This window comes from Ylistrum balloti, unplaced genomic scaffold (genome assembly GCF_031769215.1).
Source record: "Ylistrum balloti isolate Yb309-2 unplaced genomic scaffold, AGI_CSIRO_Ybal_v1 Utg369612, whole genome shotgun sequence".
In the NCBI taxonomy this organism is placed as follows: Eukaryota; Metazoa; Mollusca; class Bivalvia; order Pectinida; family Pectinidae; genus Ylistrum; species Ylistrum balloti.
The window spans coordinates 906449-924381 of record NW_026781887.1 but is presented as its reverse complement, the minus strand read 5'-3'; the positions used below and the strand labels follow the sequence as shown (position 1 = coordinate 924381).

The following is a 17933-nucleotide window of genomic DNA, read 5'->3' as shown; positions in this document are numbered from 1 at the left end:
AAAACGTTCTGCAGAACCATTCCCCATTGGATGATAAGGGGTGGTTCTGGTCCTTTTCACACCTGCCAGTTTGCATAGTCTTTGATGATTTTACTCTCAAAGTTTCTGCCCTGATCACTATGTAGCCTTTCTGGAAAGCTATAGTTAACTAAGAAATGTTCATATAAGGCTGTTGCAGTGGTCCGTGCCGTTTGATTGCGACAAGGGACTGCCATAGCATACCTGGTGAAGTGGTCTGTGATAACCAGAATATCCTCTATTTCACCTTTACACTTGTCGACGGTGAGAAAATCTATATATACTAACTCATGAGGACGACTAGTGTTAATAGGAACTAGTTCAGCAGCTGGTTTGACTGGGGTTTTTCTTCGTATACAAGGCCCACAGGTCTCATATTTTTTATTTACATCACTCTCCAAACCTGGCCAATAAAACCGTTGCCTTGCCAACCAAAGTGTTTTTTCCTTTCCCCTGATGACCAGTATGCTCATGTACACCCTTGAGTGGAAGGGAATGATACTGCTTTGGAAGCACTAGCTGTTTTATTTTTTGACCTTCTAGAGAAGTGGTTCGGTAAAGTGTACCGTCCTGTAAACTCAATTTGTTCCAGGTGCGAAACATTGTCTGGACACATACCAATTCACCCTGTACCATTTCCTCCCAGGAAGAAATCCGGTTCTCTTCAGGTCAATAACCCGCGCCAAATCTTTGTCCTGCTGATGCTGTATTTTCCAATCCACTGTAGCAAATGTATCTGTCACAGCCGCGCCCACATTGGTCAATCAACTAGTGGTACCACAGTGACTGCTGACTGGCAAACTGCCTGGACAACATCGGAACTTACCGACAAGCGTGAGAGAACATCTGCATCTGTATTCTGTTTCCAAGGGCGATATGATAGGGTAAAATCGTAGTTCGCAAGAGCTGCAATCCATCTATGCCCAGTAGCATCAAGTTTAGCTTTACCTAAAACATTAGTCAATGGTTTATTATCAGTGACAACTTTGAATGAGTTACCATAAAGATAATCATGAAACTTGTCTGTCACCGCCCACTTTAGACCTAGGAACTAGACCTTATGAGCAGGGTAGTTTCTCTCATTAGGACTTAGACCACGGCTAGCATATGAGATCACTCGCTCCACTCCATCTTGCTCCTGATACAAGACAGCACCTAAACCTAGGCCACTGGCATCTGTATGCAAGATAAAGGGCTTTGTGTAATCAGCATAAGCCAACACTGGGGGACTTAACAGCTTCTCTTTTCAGGTATTAAAGGTTTTCTGTTGGGGTTCCCCCCAAATCCATTAAGCCTTTTTCTTGACCTTTACTTTAAGTTTGGACTTGGCAGTCTTACTTTTCTTAGTTAGGTCATGATCTTGTAAGAGTTGGTTCAGTGGTTGTGAAATGGAGGAAAAATCCTTTATGAAGCGCCTATAGTACCCACTAAAAACCAAGCCGTTGACGAAGCTCCTTAACATTCTTTGGCTGTGGACAATCCCTTACAGCGGACAACTTAGTAGGATATGTTGCTATGCCCTCTTCAGACACAACATGCCCTAAATACGTAACAGAACTTTTGAAAAACTCGCACTTGGATGGTTTAAGTTTTAGGTCGTACTAAACTGCGAAAAACGGATTCTAATCTCGTCAGGTGCTCGTCAAACGTTCTGGAGAATATGAGAATGTCATCAAGAAAGATGAGACATTCTCTCAGATGCATAACCCCCCTGCATTTTTCTATCATGCTTTGGAATGTGGCTGGGGCACACGTTAAACCAAATCCCATGCAATTTGTTTCGTAAAGTCCCAGATTTCCAACAGAAAAAGCAGTTTTAGGGCGATCCTCCTCTGCAACCTCGATTTGCCAGTAGTCCGCTCGAAGACCTAGTTTCGAAAAATAACAATTACCGGTCAGAGTGTCAATAGTTTCATCGAACCGAGGAAACATATACGCATCTTTTCTAGTACGCGAGTTAAGCATTCTTAATGCTCCATTCTTCTTACGAACCAGCACAAAATTCGAAGAAAAAGGACTGTTAGATTCTCAAACCCGCTTCAAGCATTTCCTTGATGTGCTGGCGGACCTCTTCATAAATACCAGGAGGTATTTTACGGCATGGTTGTTTGAAAGCAACCATAGAGGCCGGGGCGGACGCGGTCGTCCTTTCTTACGGCAGGGCCAGAATTATCACGGCAGAGGCCGGGGGTACAGGAGACAGAATGCTCAGTACCAGCAACAGAGTGTGAATCAGGCACAAGGGCCCCGGAAATCGAAAGAATAGATTTTAAGGTTAGTGAAAATCTACCTTCAGGTCGTTTGAGCTCAAAAGTTTCATTTTGGGAGTCCATTACAGATGATGAATGGGTGTTAGGAACAGTTCGGGGGCTCAGATTAGAGTTTGGTGAGACCCCAGTACAAACTAGGCTTCCTGATTCTATATCCTTCAATGCACAAGAAAAGGATTTGATTGATAATGAGGTACGCGAGTTGTTGAGGAAAGGAGCAATCTCGCGCTCATCAAGTGAGCAGGGAGAATTTATTTCGAATATATTTTTGGTACAGAAGAAGAACGGCAAGTTTCGCCCTGTTATTAATTTGAGGAAGTTGAATGATTGTATAGTGTATCATCATTTTAAGCAATAAACACTAGAGGTGGTTCTTGAGGCAGTTGAGAGAGGAGACTTTTTTTTACCTCTATTGATTTGAAGGACGTCTAACTTAGTATTCCAGTTCATGAGCAGTTTCGGAAGTATTTGAAGTTTAGGTGGAGAGATCAGCTCTATGAGTTTGTGTCTATGCCATTTAGGCTTACTAGTGCTCCAAGGATTTTCACCAAGGTGTTGAAACCTATCTTTGCGAAGGTACGCAGTTTGGGCATAACAGCGTTTTACTACATAGATGATTCTCTAGTGAAGGAGAAAAGTAAAGAAGTTTGTGAAGTTAATAGTAAAACATTGGCTAGTACTTTGGTGGAGGCAGGTTTTCAAATTAATGATGAGAAGTCTGTGTTGGTGGCAAGCAATATCATTGTCCATCTTGGCTATGTGATAAATTCTATTTTGTTCACGGTGTCCCTTCCTGATGATAAGGTGGAAAAGATATGTTCAACATGCAAGGTTATATTGGAGAAAGACCAGGTCAGTTTGAGAGAGTTGGCAAGTTTGACTGGTTTGTTTACATCAGCTTTGAGGGCGGTGAGACTCTCTGGGCTTTATTATAGGGTCACAGAGAGAGAGAAAACTTCGTACTTGCAGGGAAATGATAATTATGATGAATGGATAGTTCTGTCACCAGAATGTAGGAGAGAAATAGAATGGTGGATTGCAAATGTTAGGCATATGAATTGTAGTCGCATTAGCCCAGAGGACCCATCTGTGGTCATGGAAACAGATGCCTCACTCTTAGGTTGGGGAGCAAAACTGGGAGAGTTAACAACCCAGGGTTTTTGGTCTTTGCAGGAACGGCAGTTCCAGATCAACTATATAGAGTTGAAGACTGTATGGTTAGCTATTCAGGCCTTGTGTTCAGACATGTGGAACACCCATATTAGAATCAAGTCCGATAGTACTTGTACTATTTCTTACATTAATAAGCCGGGTTGTAGTTCACCCCTGTTGAATGAGTTGGCTAAGTCAATATGGATATGGTGTGATGAAAGGAAAATTCATCTGTCAGCATGTCATTTTCCTGGTGTGGAAAACGTTGACGCAGATTACTTGTCCAGGTCATTAGTATCGGCAGGGGAATGGTCATTGCATGTTGATATATTTGACAGGATTTGTAGGCACTACTTTACTCCTGACGTTGATCTGTTCGCCAGCAGGTTAAATTGTAAGTTACAGAGATTTGTGTCCTGGATGACTGATCCAGATGCCATGTGTTATAATGCATTTATGACGTCATGGAGTGATCTTACACCTTATCTTTTTCCTCCTTTCAGTTTAATAACCATGGTCCTACTCAAGGTGAAGGAGGACAAGGTGAGTCGGGCAATACTGGTAGTTCCTTTATGGCGCTAGCAGGTATGGCTACCTATGCTGTTAGACGCTGTTGTGGCTGTACCAGCCCGGCTACCCAGGTGGCGGGACATGCTGCTGTCCCCAAAGGCGAACCTCACCCGTTAAGGGGAAATATGAGACTGATCGCTTGTTGCGTCTCAGGAGATCCCTTCAAAGGAAGGGACTTTCGAGACAAGCTGCCTTGTTGGTCGTCTCCTCCTGGAGGAGATCAACAACAAAACAGTACGATTTGGCCTGGGGAAACTGGGTATCTTGGTGTCGTGAAAGGCAAGTTTGTACCAATTGTCCCTCTGTGTCGCAGTTGATTTCTTACTTGACACATTTGTTTAATATGGGTAAGTCCTATAGTGTCATTAATACCCACAAGTGTATGTTAGTTCAGACTACAGCATTGTTAGGGAATACCGGTTTAGTTGGAGATTTGGTTATAGCAAGGTTTATGAAAGGTTTATTTAATGCTAACCCTCCTAAGCCTCGCTATAAAGCGACATGGGATGTCTCTATTTTGTTAAAACACTTGGGGACATTGTATCCACATGCAGGGTTGACCTTACCAGTGTTAACTAAGAAATTAGCATGTCTGCTGGCTTTGGTGTCAGCACAGAGGACTCAAACTTTGGTGAATTTAGACATCGAATAATGCAAGATTTAGGCGACAGGGTTGTATTTACTATCCCAGAGCTTATGAAAACAGCTAAACCATTTTATAAAGTTAGTTTGGAGAAGTATTCTAATCCTAGGCTATGTGTAAACTGTGTTTTGAGACAGTACATTAATAATCCTAGGCTATGTGTAAACTGTGTTTTGAGACAGTACATTAAGGACACTGCTGAACTGCTGAAGTCTAATAAGTTAATAGTCTCTTGCAGACGGGGTACCTCAGTGTCGACATCCACTGTGGCTAGATGGATTCGTGATATGATGTCTGGAGCCGGAGTCGATACAGAGACATTCCGACCACATAAGGCCATTCTTGAGACAGCATGTTGGAGCTCGTGTGGAACGTTTAGGAGATTCTATTTGAGGGATGTCCAGGATTTGGAACCATCTCCGTCGTTCGCAGATAGTGTGCTCAGCAGGAAGTGACTTTGTCATCCCTATGCTATGTCTAGGGTTTCCGACTGAGATCTTTGAATTCAAATTTTGTGTAGTTCTTATTGAATATTATAAAAAATTTGAATGAAGAAAAATCTTGAGTTTTCATTTTTTGGTGGCTGTTTAGTGATTTTGTTGTCAAACACTTTGAAGGTGCAATGTAACCGGACAGCCGGAGGGCTGAATTGAAGAGAATCTCCCCCTCATCCAAGCATCACCATGTGATGGATGAGAGGGATTCTCTGTAATGAAAGCCCGAAGGCTGGACGGTTACATTACCCGCCACAATTGCAAGGTATCCCTCCCCTGGGTTGAGGTGGTTTGATTTGTCAACAAAATGGTTGGTCTTTGAATAAGCGTAGGGGCACGGGTGGACGTGTCTTTTATAGGGTGACCTCGGTACGGTGGTGATGCACGCAATTGACATGTTGGCCTTTGAAGGTCAGTGTCGCGCACCTTGTAGGGTGACAAGTGCAATGTAACCGTCCAGCCTTCGGGCTTTCATTACAGAGAATCCCTCTCATCCATCACATAGTGATGCTTGGATGAGGGGGAGTATTTCCTTAGAAGGGTGTCAAAAGAGGTAATTGTGTCATATTTATGACGGGTTTGACTTTTCAGGTTGTCAGAATAGAGAGACGTCCAGAACGTATGACGTAATAAGTCGTTCCTGGAGTTTACGGAACCATTAACTATGGCCACCTGTAAGACAGACTCCAGTCTACAACCAAAGGAAGTTGCAGACTCCTCAGGCTTTTGAGCAAAATTTTTAAAAATCTTGTATGATCATACCATGCGTGGCTACCTCTCCAAACAACGATTCCAATCATGTCATTATTTTGTGGGGTGTTACCTCACTACCGAGTGAAATTAGAGACCTCTTCGCTGTGCCACGAAGTGATCGACGTATGGCCTGCACCAGTGTGCTTTCGGTGATATCTGAATCTATCATCAGACAACGGATTTCGTAACGCCAGTTCATATAAGCGATATCACCCTTAAGAGAATCACCTGAAAACTGATGCACCTTAGGGATGTTATTTTGTCTAGGCAGTTCAAGTACAGAGGTGTTACCCTCTATAACAGAACTTGTCCTAGCCCTGCGAGGTTGTCCATCATCGTCTAGGGCAACAATAGCGTACTTACCCAGGGTATTTAAAGATCGAATGAAATCGACCTCAGTCCAGACCCCGACCTTCTTTTCAAATTGAGGATCTATGTCCCTGCTCTCTTCCCCTTTCTAAGCCATATTTATAACAATAAGGACCGATGCAAAAAAATTGATACTATGCACAATCTTTCATGATTTTCAGTAACAGTCGTTTCATTCAACACCTTGCCAGGAGTGAAATAGGATGTATTCTGTCTTTGAATAGGTTGAAACAGAGAGACGGTTTACGTTTTGCCCTAGAGTATTTTAGCAAATCCAGGTTAAAGCTGATGGATGAAACCCCGGCAGCTTGGTTCACCTTTTGTAGATGACTATTCAGGATATTTATCCTATCTAACAAAACTTGGTCTGCAGGTTCAAATACCTCAGGATTTTTGTGACCTTTGTACTTATTTCACAGTTTAATGCTGTATGAAGGGATTTCTAGAAATGTAACAAACACTGATGTAAAATGTGCCAAAAAGCTTGTGATTTGCCTAACTCTTTCCTCCACATATGTTCTACATTCTGTATTAGAGCCGTGAGCCAAGGAAATCAAACCAAATTTGGATTTTTGTGGGAGATCACAAGTGCCTAACCAAATATACAGATAGATACATAAGTGCTGTAAATATTTGGCTAACCAATTTAAACCAAATTTGAAATCACCACCTGGTTGGCACTGGAACCGTACAGATATATTATGGTTGCGAAGTAAATCAACATGATTTCTTAAATAAACACCTTTGCTGCTGCTAAGCAATATTGGGGTTTTGACCAAATTTGGCGATGTACTCACTTGTCTTTGTAAAATCTTCTCTCAGCATCGTCGGAAAGACACATCTCATGTTGACGCACAGTGACGTAGACCTTCACCTTGAGTACTTAGTTGTTGACGACTTGGCTGTCGACATCTTAACTGGTGTTCCTTTTATGAGTGTTAATGATATTTCCGTACGACCGTCAAAACACCAGATCTCCATTGGGGACGCGATGTCATTTAATATGGCCAAACCTGTCTCGACTGGCTCATATATGGAGGTCAGCATTCCAGAGTCTTCCCCCAGAGAACACGTTAGCCTTAGAACCGCGTGCTGATCGTGCCTATCCATCAGATGTGTGACCAAGTCCAGCAATAATTGAGGCAGTTAGCGGAACGATGCGCATATTTAACCACACCCCGGAGCCCCAAAGCATACGAAAACATGAACATTTTTGCCAGGTTCGGAGCACTACACCTGCTCAATGCGACACGTCTGACCCAGGTGTCAATATTCCTGCCTTCCAACAACCACCGCTCTTTGTGCAGAGACCGTAAAGCTTGATCCAGACAATATCCTCCCAGCCAACATGAGACAAGCTTTCAAGAAAACCCTTAGTTTGACAATCTCTTTGATTATGATATTAAAGGCTACAATGGAGCAGCCGGAATGTTTGAGGCTCATATCAACATGGGTCCTGTCCAACCTCCTCACCGAAAGGGCCGCGTCCCTCAGTATTCACGCGACAAACTTGTGACTTTACAGCAGAAGTTTGATGATGAACTTGAGATGCAAGGGGTGTTTCGTTAACCTGAAGACATAGGTCTTACCGCTGAATATCTTAACCCGTCATTCTTAGTAAAGAAATCTAATTGCGGCTATAGACTTGTTCCTGCTTTCGAGGACGTTGGCCGCTACAGCAAGCCGCAACCTTTTTTGATGGCGGATGGAGACTCTACCTTACGTACAATCGCTCAGTGGCAATACATCATAGTCACTGACCTGACAAGTGCCTTCTGCCAAATTGCTTTGTCCAGGTCCTCAATAAAATACTGTGGCGTAGTAACCCCGTTTCGCGGTGTCCGATCTTACACTCGATGTGCCATGGGAATGCCAGGATCAGAGACAGCTCTCGAAGAAATGATTGCTTGCAGGATGGCATAGTAGCCAAACTAGCTGATGACCTGTATTGTAGTGAGGACACCCCAGAATAACTGTTAGCAAATTGGACCAGGGTTCTCTAGCCTCTACAACGCTGCAACCTTCGTCTGTCACCTTCAAATATATAGATACAGATATATATGATATAGGTATCATGGCTGATATATATATATATTTCCATTCTACTATCATTTCCCCTTGTAACTCTATGTTAAACAGATGGGAGTATATCAGGCTATACACGCCCATCTGGTCAAGCGTATGAATACAATCAAAACAATGAACTTCAGAATAATGAAGAAGACCTATTGTTAAGTATGTCTTTTGAAGAAATAAAGTCTCTAGCATTAATGTCCACGGCATCGCCTCGTGGTTTTACGCATCACTACTGTTTACGACAATATTAGTTCGCATAGCTACTCGTCTGGTTTTTTCATAGTTGTGTTTTATTACTTTAAATTAATTTAAATATAACAATAGCATTCCAAATAAAAGTCGTCATCACAAAGGTTTTGTTTGTATGTGGGTTTTTTTCTTACTCCACATGGAACTATATTTTAAGGAACTATATCATTGCTCCTTCCGTTAACTGATCTGATGACGTCAGCCCTACGATAAGCGGGAAATTCAAACGTTGTATTCTGTGTTTTCATTTTATTGATCGAAATACATGTCTAAAAATGGAAAAATAAACAATAAACTGTTACCAGATGGGATATACAGTGGATATGAATCCCATCCGGGTGGAAGATATATAGAATGGCGCCCGTTAGGGCGCCATGAATATATCCACTGTATATCCCATCTGGTAACAGTTTATTGTGTATATATATGCACTGAGCTATATTAATCACTCTTGTTGGCCCAGATAGAAGCGCTAGAGGGGTCTTACTGTGGAAGGAAACCGGATTTCGGGAGTAGAACCCCAGACGTCTTGGTGAAAGACGAGTGCGTTACCACTGTGCCACTGGATCACCCTAAATTTTACTTTACTGCTACAGTGTCCTCTAGCCAAACGAATGTAAGACGCAATGGTGCTTCTTGAGCTATAATTTCATTTCATTCATTCGGTTTTTTTTGTTTTTTGTTTTTTTATTGTTTTTTTTTTTTTTTTTTTTTACATTTTTTAAATACTAAAATTGTACGATTTTAAATTTGTGTTATGTGTCAATGCAAGTGCGTAACCATTCCACCGCGGGATTAAAATATTTTTTGCGCATTAGTTTCCGACCCCTTAAGAATATTTTTCGCTAGCAACGCTGTGTTGATTAGCTGCCATTAAACGAATACATAAATTACTTGAAATGTGTTTATACTATACTTTTTTCTAAAAACTTACCCTCAGATTTGACCTCAAATTCGTTTCATACACGTAAATCCCACCAAAGCTCCTTGCTCCCACTCTTTCATTTCAAAGTTTTTTAATACTTATAAGGATTTTTGTTTTAATTTTGTTTAAATATGAAACCATAATCTCCTGCAGCATATTATCAGTGGTTTCTGCCTAATAGGAGGGAAAGAGAAACACGCCGGGAAAAAATATATAAAACAAGTTTTGTTAAGAAAAAACAACCGAAATTCAAAGGTTCGTTCCAGAATGGAACATTGATCAGAAAGGGGACATCAGTCATCCAGCGGATTTCCATTACATATCAAACATCACACCGACGTAACAAGAATTATACTATAAAGACTAAAACTCTATAGAAATGTATGTCTCTGACCACGCATACCTCTCTTCCTCTCTGTTTTAAAAGTTGTTTACCGGTTTCGTGGAATTGTTGACTAAAAATAGAGGGCTTTATATAATTTGAATAACTTGCTCCCAATCACTTCGTCTCAATAAGAATATGTAAAAAACAAATGTAAGTAGTTAAAGAATAACAAAAGTGGTTACAATTAATACTTATATATATACTGAATCGTTGAATAATGACGGAAACAGTTGTAGGTACGAATATTTCATCATTTAGCATAACTAATGTAACCGTTTGTATCTTATATACTTTGGAGGAAAATTAAAAAAAAACACAAAAAAACTCCATGATCGTTATTTACCGCACGTATACCTCACCATAATATTTGTACCCGCTTATCTCAGATTTCGGATAATTATACCAAGGACATGTTCATATCATCTTTTTGTTTTACTGTACTTGTCATCAGATTTATCAAGTATTCTACTAAGTTTTTTTATAATTCAAGTATATTGTTATTGTATCATTGTTATTGTATCATTGTTATTGTATTATTGTTATTGTATTATTGTATCATTGTTATTGTATCATTGTTATTGTATCATTGTTTGTTTGTTATTGTATCATTGTATTGTATTGTTATTGTATCATTGTATCATTGTTATTGTATCATTGTTATTGTATCATTGTTATTGTATCATTGTTATTGTATATTGTATCATTGTATCATTGTTATTGTTATTGTATCATTGTTATTGTATCATTGTTATTGTATCATTGTTATTGTATCATTGTTATTGTATCATTGTTATTGTATCATTGTTATTGTATCATTGTTATTGTATTGTATCATTGTTATTGTATCATTGTTATTGTATTGTATTGTTATTGTATCATTGTTATTGTATCATTGTTATTGTATCATTGTTATTGTATCATTGTTATTGTATTATTGTTATTGTATATTGTTATTGTATCATTGTTATTGTATCATTGTATCATTGTTATTGTATCATTGTTATTGTATCATTGTTATTGTATTATTGTTATTGTATTATTGTATCATTGTTATTGTATCATTGTTATTGTTATTGTATTATTGTATCATTGTTATTGTATCATTGTATCATTGTTATTGTATCATTGTTATTGTATCATTGTATCATTGTTATTGTATCATTGTTATTGTATCATTGTTATTGTATTATTGTATCATTGTTATTGTATTTATTGTATCATTGTTATTGTATTATTGTTATTGTATCATTGTTATTGTATCATTGTTATTGTATCATTGTATCATTGTTATTGTATCATTGTTATTGTATCATTGTATCATTGTTATTGTATCATTGTTATTGTTATTGTATCATTGTTATTGTATCATTGTATCATTGTTATATGTATATTGTATCATTGTTATTGTATCATTGTTATTGTATCATTGTTATTGTTATTGTATATTGTTATTGTATCATTGTATCATTGTTATTGTATTATTGTATTGTATTGTTGTTATTGTATCATTGTTATTGTATTATTGTTATTGTATCATTGTTATTGTATCATTGTTATTGTATCATTGTTATTGTATCATTGTTATTGTATCATTGTTATTGTATGTTATTGTATCATTGTTATTGTATTGTTATTGTATATTGTATCATTGTTATTGTATCATTGTTATTGTATCATTGTTATTGTATATTGTTATATATTATTGTTATTGTATTATTGTTATTGTATTGTTATTGTATTATTGTATCATTGTTATTGTATTTGTATATTGTATTGTTGTTATTGTATCATTGTTATTGTATCATTGTTATTGTATTATTGTATCATTGTTATTGTATCATTGTTATTGTATCATTGTTATTGTATCATTGTTATAGTATTATTGTTATTGTATCATTGTTATTGTATTGTATATTGTTATATTGTATCATTGTTATTGTATCATTGTTATTGTATTGTTATTGTATCATATCATTGTTATTGTATCATTGTTATTGTATCATTGTTATTGTATTGTTGTTATTGTATTGTTATTGTTATTGTATTGTATCATTGTTATTGTATCATTGTTATTGTTATTGTATCATTGTTATTGTATCATTGTTATTGTATTGTATCATTGTTATTGTATCATTGTTTGTTATTGTATCATTGTTATTGTATCATTGTTATTGTATCATTGTTATTGTATTATTGTTATTGTATCATTGTTATTGTATTATTGTTATTGTATTATTGTTATTGTATCATTGTTATTGTATTATTGTTATTGTATTATTGTTATTGTATCCTTGTTATTGTTATTGTATCATTGTTGTATCATTGTTATTGTATTGTTATTGTATCATTGTTATATTGTATTATTGTTATTGTATCATTGTTATTGTATTATTGTTATTGTATTATTGTTATTGTATATTGTTATTGTATTTATTATTGTATTATTGTTATTGTATCCTTGTTATTGTATCATTGTATTGTATTGTTATTGTATCATTGTATCATTGTTATTGTATCATTGTTATTGTATCATTGTTATTGTATTATTGTTATTGTATCATTGTTATTGTATCATTGTTATTGTTATTGTATCATTGTTATTGTATCATTGTTATTGTATCATTGTTATTGTTTGTATCATTGTTATTGTATCATTGTATCATTGTTATTGTATCATTGTTATTGTTATTGTATCATTGTTATTGTATCATTGTATCATTGTATCATTGTTATTGTATCATTGTTATTGTTATTGTATCATTGTTATTGTATCATTGTTATTGTTATTGTATCATTGTTATTGTATCATTGTATCATTGTTATTGTATCATTGTTATTGTATCATTGTATTATTGTATTGTTATTGTATCATTGTTATTGTTATTGTATCATTGTTATTGTATCATTGTTATTGTTATTGTATCATTGTTATTGTATCATTGTTATTGTTATTGTATCATTGTTATTGTATCATTGTTATTGTTATTGTATCATTGTTATTGTATCATTGTTATTGTTATTGTATCATTGTTATTGTATCATTGTTATTGTTATTGTATCATTGTTATTGTATCATTGTTATTGTTATTGTATCATTGTTATTGTATCATTGTTATTGTTATTGTATCATTGTTATTGTATCATTGTTATTGTTATTGTATCATTGTTATTGTTATTGTATCATTGTATCATTGTTATTGTATCATTGTTATTGTGTTATTGTTATTGTATCATTGTTATTGTATCATTGTTATTGTATCATTGTTATTGTATCATTGTTATTGTATTATTGTTATTGTATCATTGTTATTGTATCATTGTTATTGTATCATTGTATCATTGTTATTGTTATTGTATCATTGTTATTGTATCATTGTTATTGTATCATTGTTATTATATCATTGTTATTGTGTTATTGTTATTGTATCATTGTTATTGTATCATTGTTATTGTATTATTGTTATTGTATCATTGTTATTGTATCATTGTTATTGTATCATTGTATCATTGTTATTGTGTTATTGTTATTGTATCATTGTTATTGTATCATTGTTATTGTATTATTGTGATTGTATAATTGCAATAAACACATTACTAATATAATTGTCATCATCAGGAACATAGTGTCAATTGATTGTTGTGAATTGAAGCGTTATGGTATGATGAGTTGATTTATCTCAGTTTTTGCCTGTCGTATGACCTATTATCATCATTAGATCTTATTTAATTCAGAGGACATGTATAACTGATTTACTGAAAGTCCAGCACTATTATGTAAGCATTGAGCCGCTTTCAGTTGGCATTCATCAGTTCATGAATGCCAACTGAAAGCAGTTCAGTGCATATCACTCGTGGTTTTAAAATTTAAATTCACTATTGATTGATAAAAAATAATTCAAATTGTCCAGCCTTTATCGGCTATGAGACCTTACCGAGAATTTCCGCATAAAAGTAATATTGCGCTGAATAATATAACTATAAATAAAGTTAACGTCACTTTTTTGTTTCTTTTACAGACACATGATTTATAAAATGCCACAAAGCTACATTTACTGCAGTTGCATACATATTAAAATTATACACAACCTGTTATCTCGTAATATAACTGTATAAGGGGAGGTAACCTCAATTTGTTTACATTACTGTTAATTCATACGCCAGTTGGCAGTTATGAGGTGGTTACGCGCAACTATTGTTAGAAATGTTATATAATAAAAATGCTATAGAGTGGTAAATATATGATTATGTTGTATATGACATGCCTGCCCTCCGATGTGTCTTTTAGCAGTAAGAATACAATAAACTGAACCTGGTTTAGAATAGATTGTATGACATAAATTGCCCGATGGGTAACAGGTCATTGATGATATACTCCTTCATTTTCTCGTAGCTGTATGTATTTTGTTTTCTGTACAAGTACACTTTGTACAAACACTTAATACGGAGTGTGGACAGGTAGTCAAACTCACCTGTAGCCAAACGCACTCGGCTGCAACCGTATTGAGAGAATCGATTCCGGGTACTACCAACGTGTTATTATACGAGACCAGAAATTTCTATGAATTATCATAACTTGTCCAAATTCTTTTGTTTATTTAAAGCACTGAAATATGTTTAAATCAAATGATATTTTATGCTATACATGCTCCTTTGACTGGTCCCCGTTTGAAACGAAGATTTATATTATACAACGAACATCTTCACAAACAGTCACATAGATGTACCGTAACAAGCAGCTTTATGGCAAAGACGTAACGCGGCTTGTAAAAGTAGAACCTGACTAGTTTTCTACTTTTGACAGATAGTAGTTTATCAAGTGAGAACAAAACTTGGTTGAGTTGAAACATATTTTATATAAAATTCTTGGCTACATATCTTCCCATACAAAGCATTAAGTGTCAACACTAACGATAAGAAGTAGTAAAAGGATCATAAAATGGACAAGTTATATGTCGTGTAGATGAAGCGGCACTGATGTCACTACTCGACGATAAAAGTACTTTTTAGAATGATTGCGCTTCCTATGAAACAGATAGATCAAGTTGCAGACAAGCCATGACCTTGCCACCATTGGAAGCAGACCCTCGAAGACGATAGTCCCCGGACGGGAAGGCCGATGCATCAACCTCAAAGGAAGCCGAGGGAACATTGTAGTTACCCTGCAGAGAAAGAGAGGAAGAACGTGTATTGATTGACATATGCCATTATATTAGTACTGAAAATGATGCTCGTTAAAATGACAGCGTTTTCTGGACATATGACTTGGACATTCTACTTGTAATCGGTTGACCATTGAATTAAACTGGTTAGCTTTATTGCTATATCTGTACAGATCATGGAATTTTACAGTCGTACTTGTTTTAACGAACAGATTTCCTTCAGATTAAATCACAATCATTAAAAACAATACAGCCTCTTTACAAGTGGTCTTGTCTATAAAACATTTTGAGTAATCACATACCGTTTTAAATGGACACTGACAGTCGATTCCAGCTTTCACGAATGGGTCTGGACACGTGACACTTTCCAGTAATTCGCATACGTCATCATATGTACACGAACCGAAGTTATCTATGCACGGAATCTTGACGTATGTAGAACCAACCTTTTTCTCAATCAAAAGTTCGCCCTTCAAAAGAAGTTATCATAGTGTACGTTTTCATTGCAGCTTTATCTGGATTCTGACCATAGATATTGTACACATATGGATAAATAAAATATTTAATGTAATGCACAAATTTAATTAATTTATAGCATACAGCTGTTTGGACATGCACCTGATTGTAGAGACCAGAGTGTGAAAATCTGGTAGTTATAGAAATCCTAGTGGGTCTAAACCTTAGATATTATGTCTAGGAGCAAGTGAACACGTGTTCTAGAGAATTTAAAGAAATCTTAATCGGTCTAAATTTCAGATATCGTGCCTGGAAGCAAGTGAACACTTACTCGAGAGAAGTTAGGGAGTTCTTAACCAATCTTTAATCTAAATATGATGAATAGAAGACAGTAAACATTTATTCTACAGAAGTATGTTGATGCCGAATATTGAATCATTCACGACAAATTACAATAAAGCATGCGATTAATTTCAAAACTGATATATAAGAAGAATGTGGCAATTTTTAAATATTGAATCAAATACATTACCATCATATCAACCAAGCTATAAACTATATATTTTTGTGAAGGACTTTGATACCTTTAGGGGAGCGACGACAGATGTACTTATCGTTCCTTTGAATCCGAGTGTGAACGTGCCAGGGAAATTTAGGGGGTCTGGGGTCAAAGACACGTTCTGAATTTTAGCTCCAGCTCCTCCACAATCGGTCCATTTGAATGCGCCCAGCCTGGATCCGATACCCTGGATAAACAGTTTCAGTTATGAAGGAGATAGTTCGTTGTCGATGTCTCATACCGTAAAAGAAAATTACATACCCAGTGAATAATGTTGAGCATTTTGTCAAAAATTATATTTCTGTGTATACCACATTACTCTGAAATAACATTGGATATCTGTCCTAATGCAATCTTACAATCGTTGATAAGTCTTATTTCACGTTTTTTTTTATTATTTACATCACATCCTAACAATTTTGCCAGGTTCTACTTACTGTTACCACATATCATCGCGACATTTTTCACCGTCAACCTTCATATTTAATTAACAAAACTCATTGTCAAGGTTGCAATAGTGTCTTGCTTAGTACGTTTTGGTCTGACTTACCCATGTCTTTAAGAACTCTGCAGATTTAAATCTCTCCGGGATGAATGGCTTTGAGAGAAGATCTAATACCAACTCGGTCTCATCTTCAATAGGGGCTTGTTCGTATTTCAGCACACCTTTGGCATAACATGAAGCCAAGCAGATAAGTAGAAGAGCTAATGTCTTTGCCATGTTTGCAGCTTGTAAAGTGTAGCAGAGCAAGTCTTGACTCTTCCTCATATACCCTGTCTTCAGATAAGATTACGTGAGGCCATTTTTAGGGAAAATAAATTTGCATCTTATATAATCTGAACTTTCTACACGAACGCTTTCAAATGGATGTGCTTTGCTTTAGTATTCTATATCATTAGAAGATTTCTTTGTTTAACGAAAGGGTTTTATATATATATATATGATACAGATGTACGGTTTGAGGAGTTAAAACAGTAACCCTGATACACTTGCGGTCAATATCAGGAGAAGCACCGGTCATTTGAGATATGGCATGCGAATCGCGTGATTTCAGATAATACAGATTAAGTCAATATGACGTTGTACTATGTGTGAGAATTCATGTCGCTGCACATTTGACGTACAGTTCGTAATCTGTGAACTAACAGTAGGTCTACGTAAACATGACCCATGATCTGTTACCGTGATATGAGTAATATGTAGTATGACAACCTGCTTAACTCTCTTTCAATGAATGATGTAGAATTATGTCTGGTGTCCCAAGTACAGTTTGACCATAATAACAGTCTCAGAAATACATCTTAAATCAGTCTTCCATAAAGAAGATGAACACATTTCTTGACAGGTGGTCATTTCATTATTTTTCATATGACCGATCGACATGCTAATCTATGCCACCACTTGACAAAATATTTATATGACGCCTTTGTTACATATAGTCGCGGAATCAACTCGTGCGTGCAAAACATTAACTTCGAATCAATTTAAGCCAAACTGAAATTAATAAAATTTATTTGAAAATGTATCAATCTTTTAACTTTTCATACTATCGTTATATTGTTTATGGATAAAACAGAGACTTGACATGTATTCCCAACCCACGGTTCATATGTATGTATTATAGTGACAAAGGTTGCAACTCCCGAGAAAAAAACTTGTTGTTTCCCCCCTTAAAGACGTACTTCTCAGTAACACATACGTTGCCTTTAATAGAAATGTTTTATCTTTCCGATGAGCGAACTAAATTTGCGAAGTATAAACCAAGTTATGAATTAGGAAATCTGTGTAGAATCGGCTATGTAGACATTTCCCTGTCTAATTGAAACGTCCTATTGTTATAAATGAGAACGTTTA

The 17933-nt window shown here is 36.2% G+C and overlaps 1 protein-coding gene across 1 annotated transcript; it reads right to left on the bottom strand.

Annotated features, from left to right (window-relative positions):
• Positions 1-14925: 14925 nt before the first annotated feature.
• LOC132546946 (ganglioside GM2 activator-like) lies at positions 14926-16799 on the bottom strand. The gene is made up of 4 exons (XM_060210678.1): positions 16629-16799; positions 16104-16265; positions 15366-15533; positions 14926-15063 (listed from the first exon to the last, which is right to left on the bottom strand). Exons 1-4 carry the CDS (start codon positions 16797-16799, stop codon positions 14926-14928), a joined length of 639 nt encoding a protein of 212 aa, XP_060066661.1.
• Between the last annotated feature and the right edge of the window lie 1134 nt (positions 16800-17933).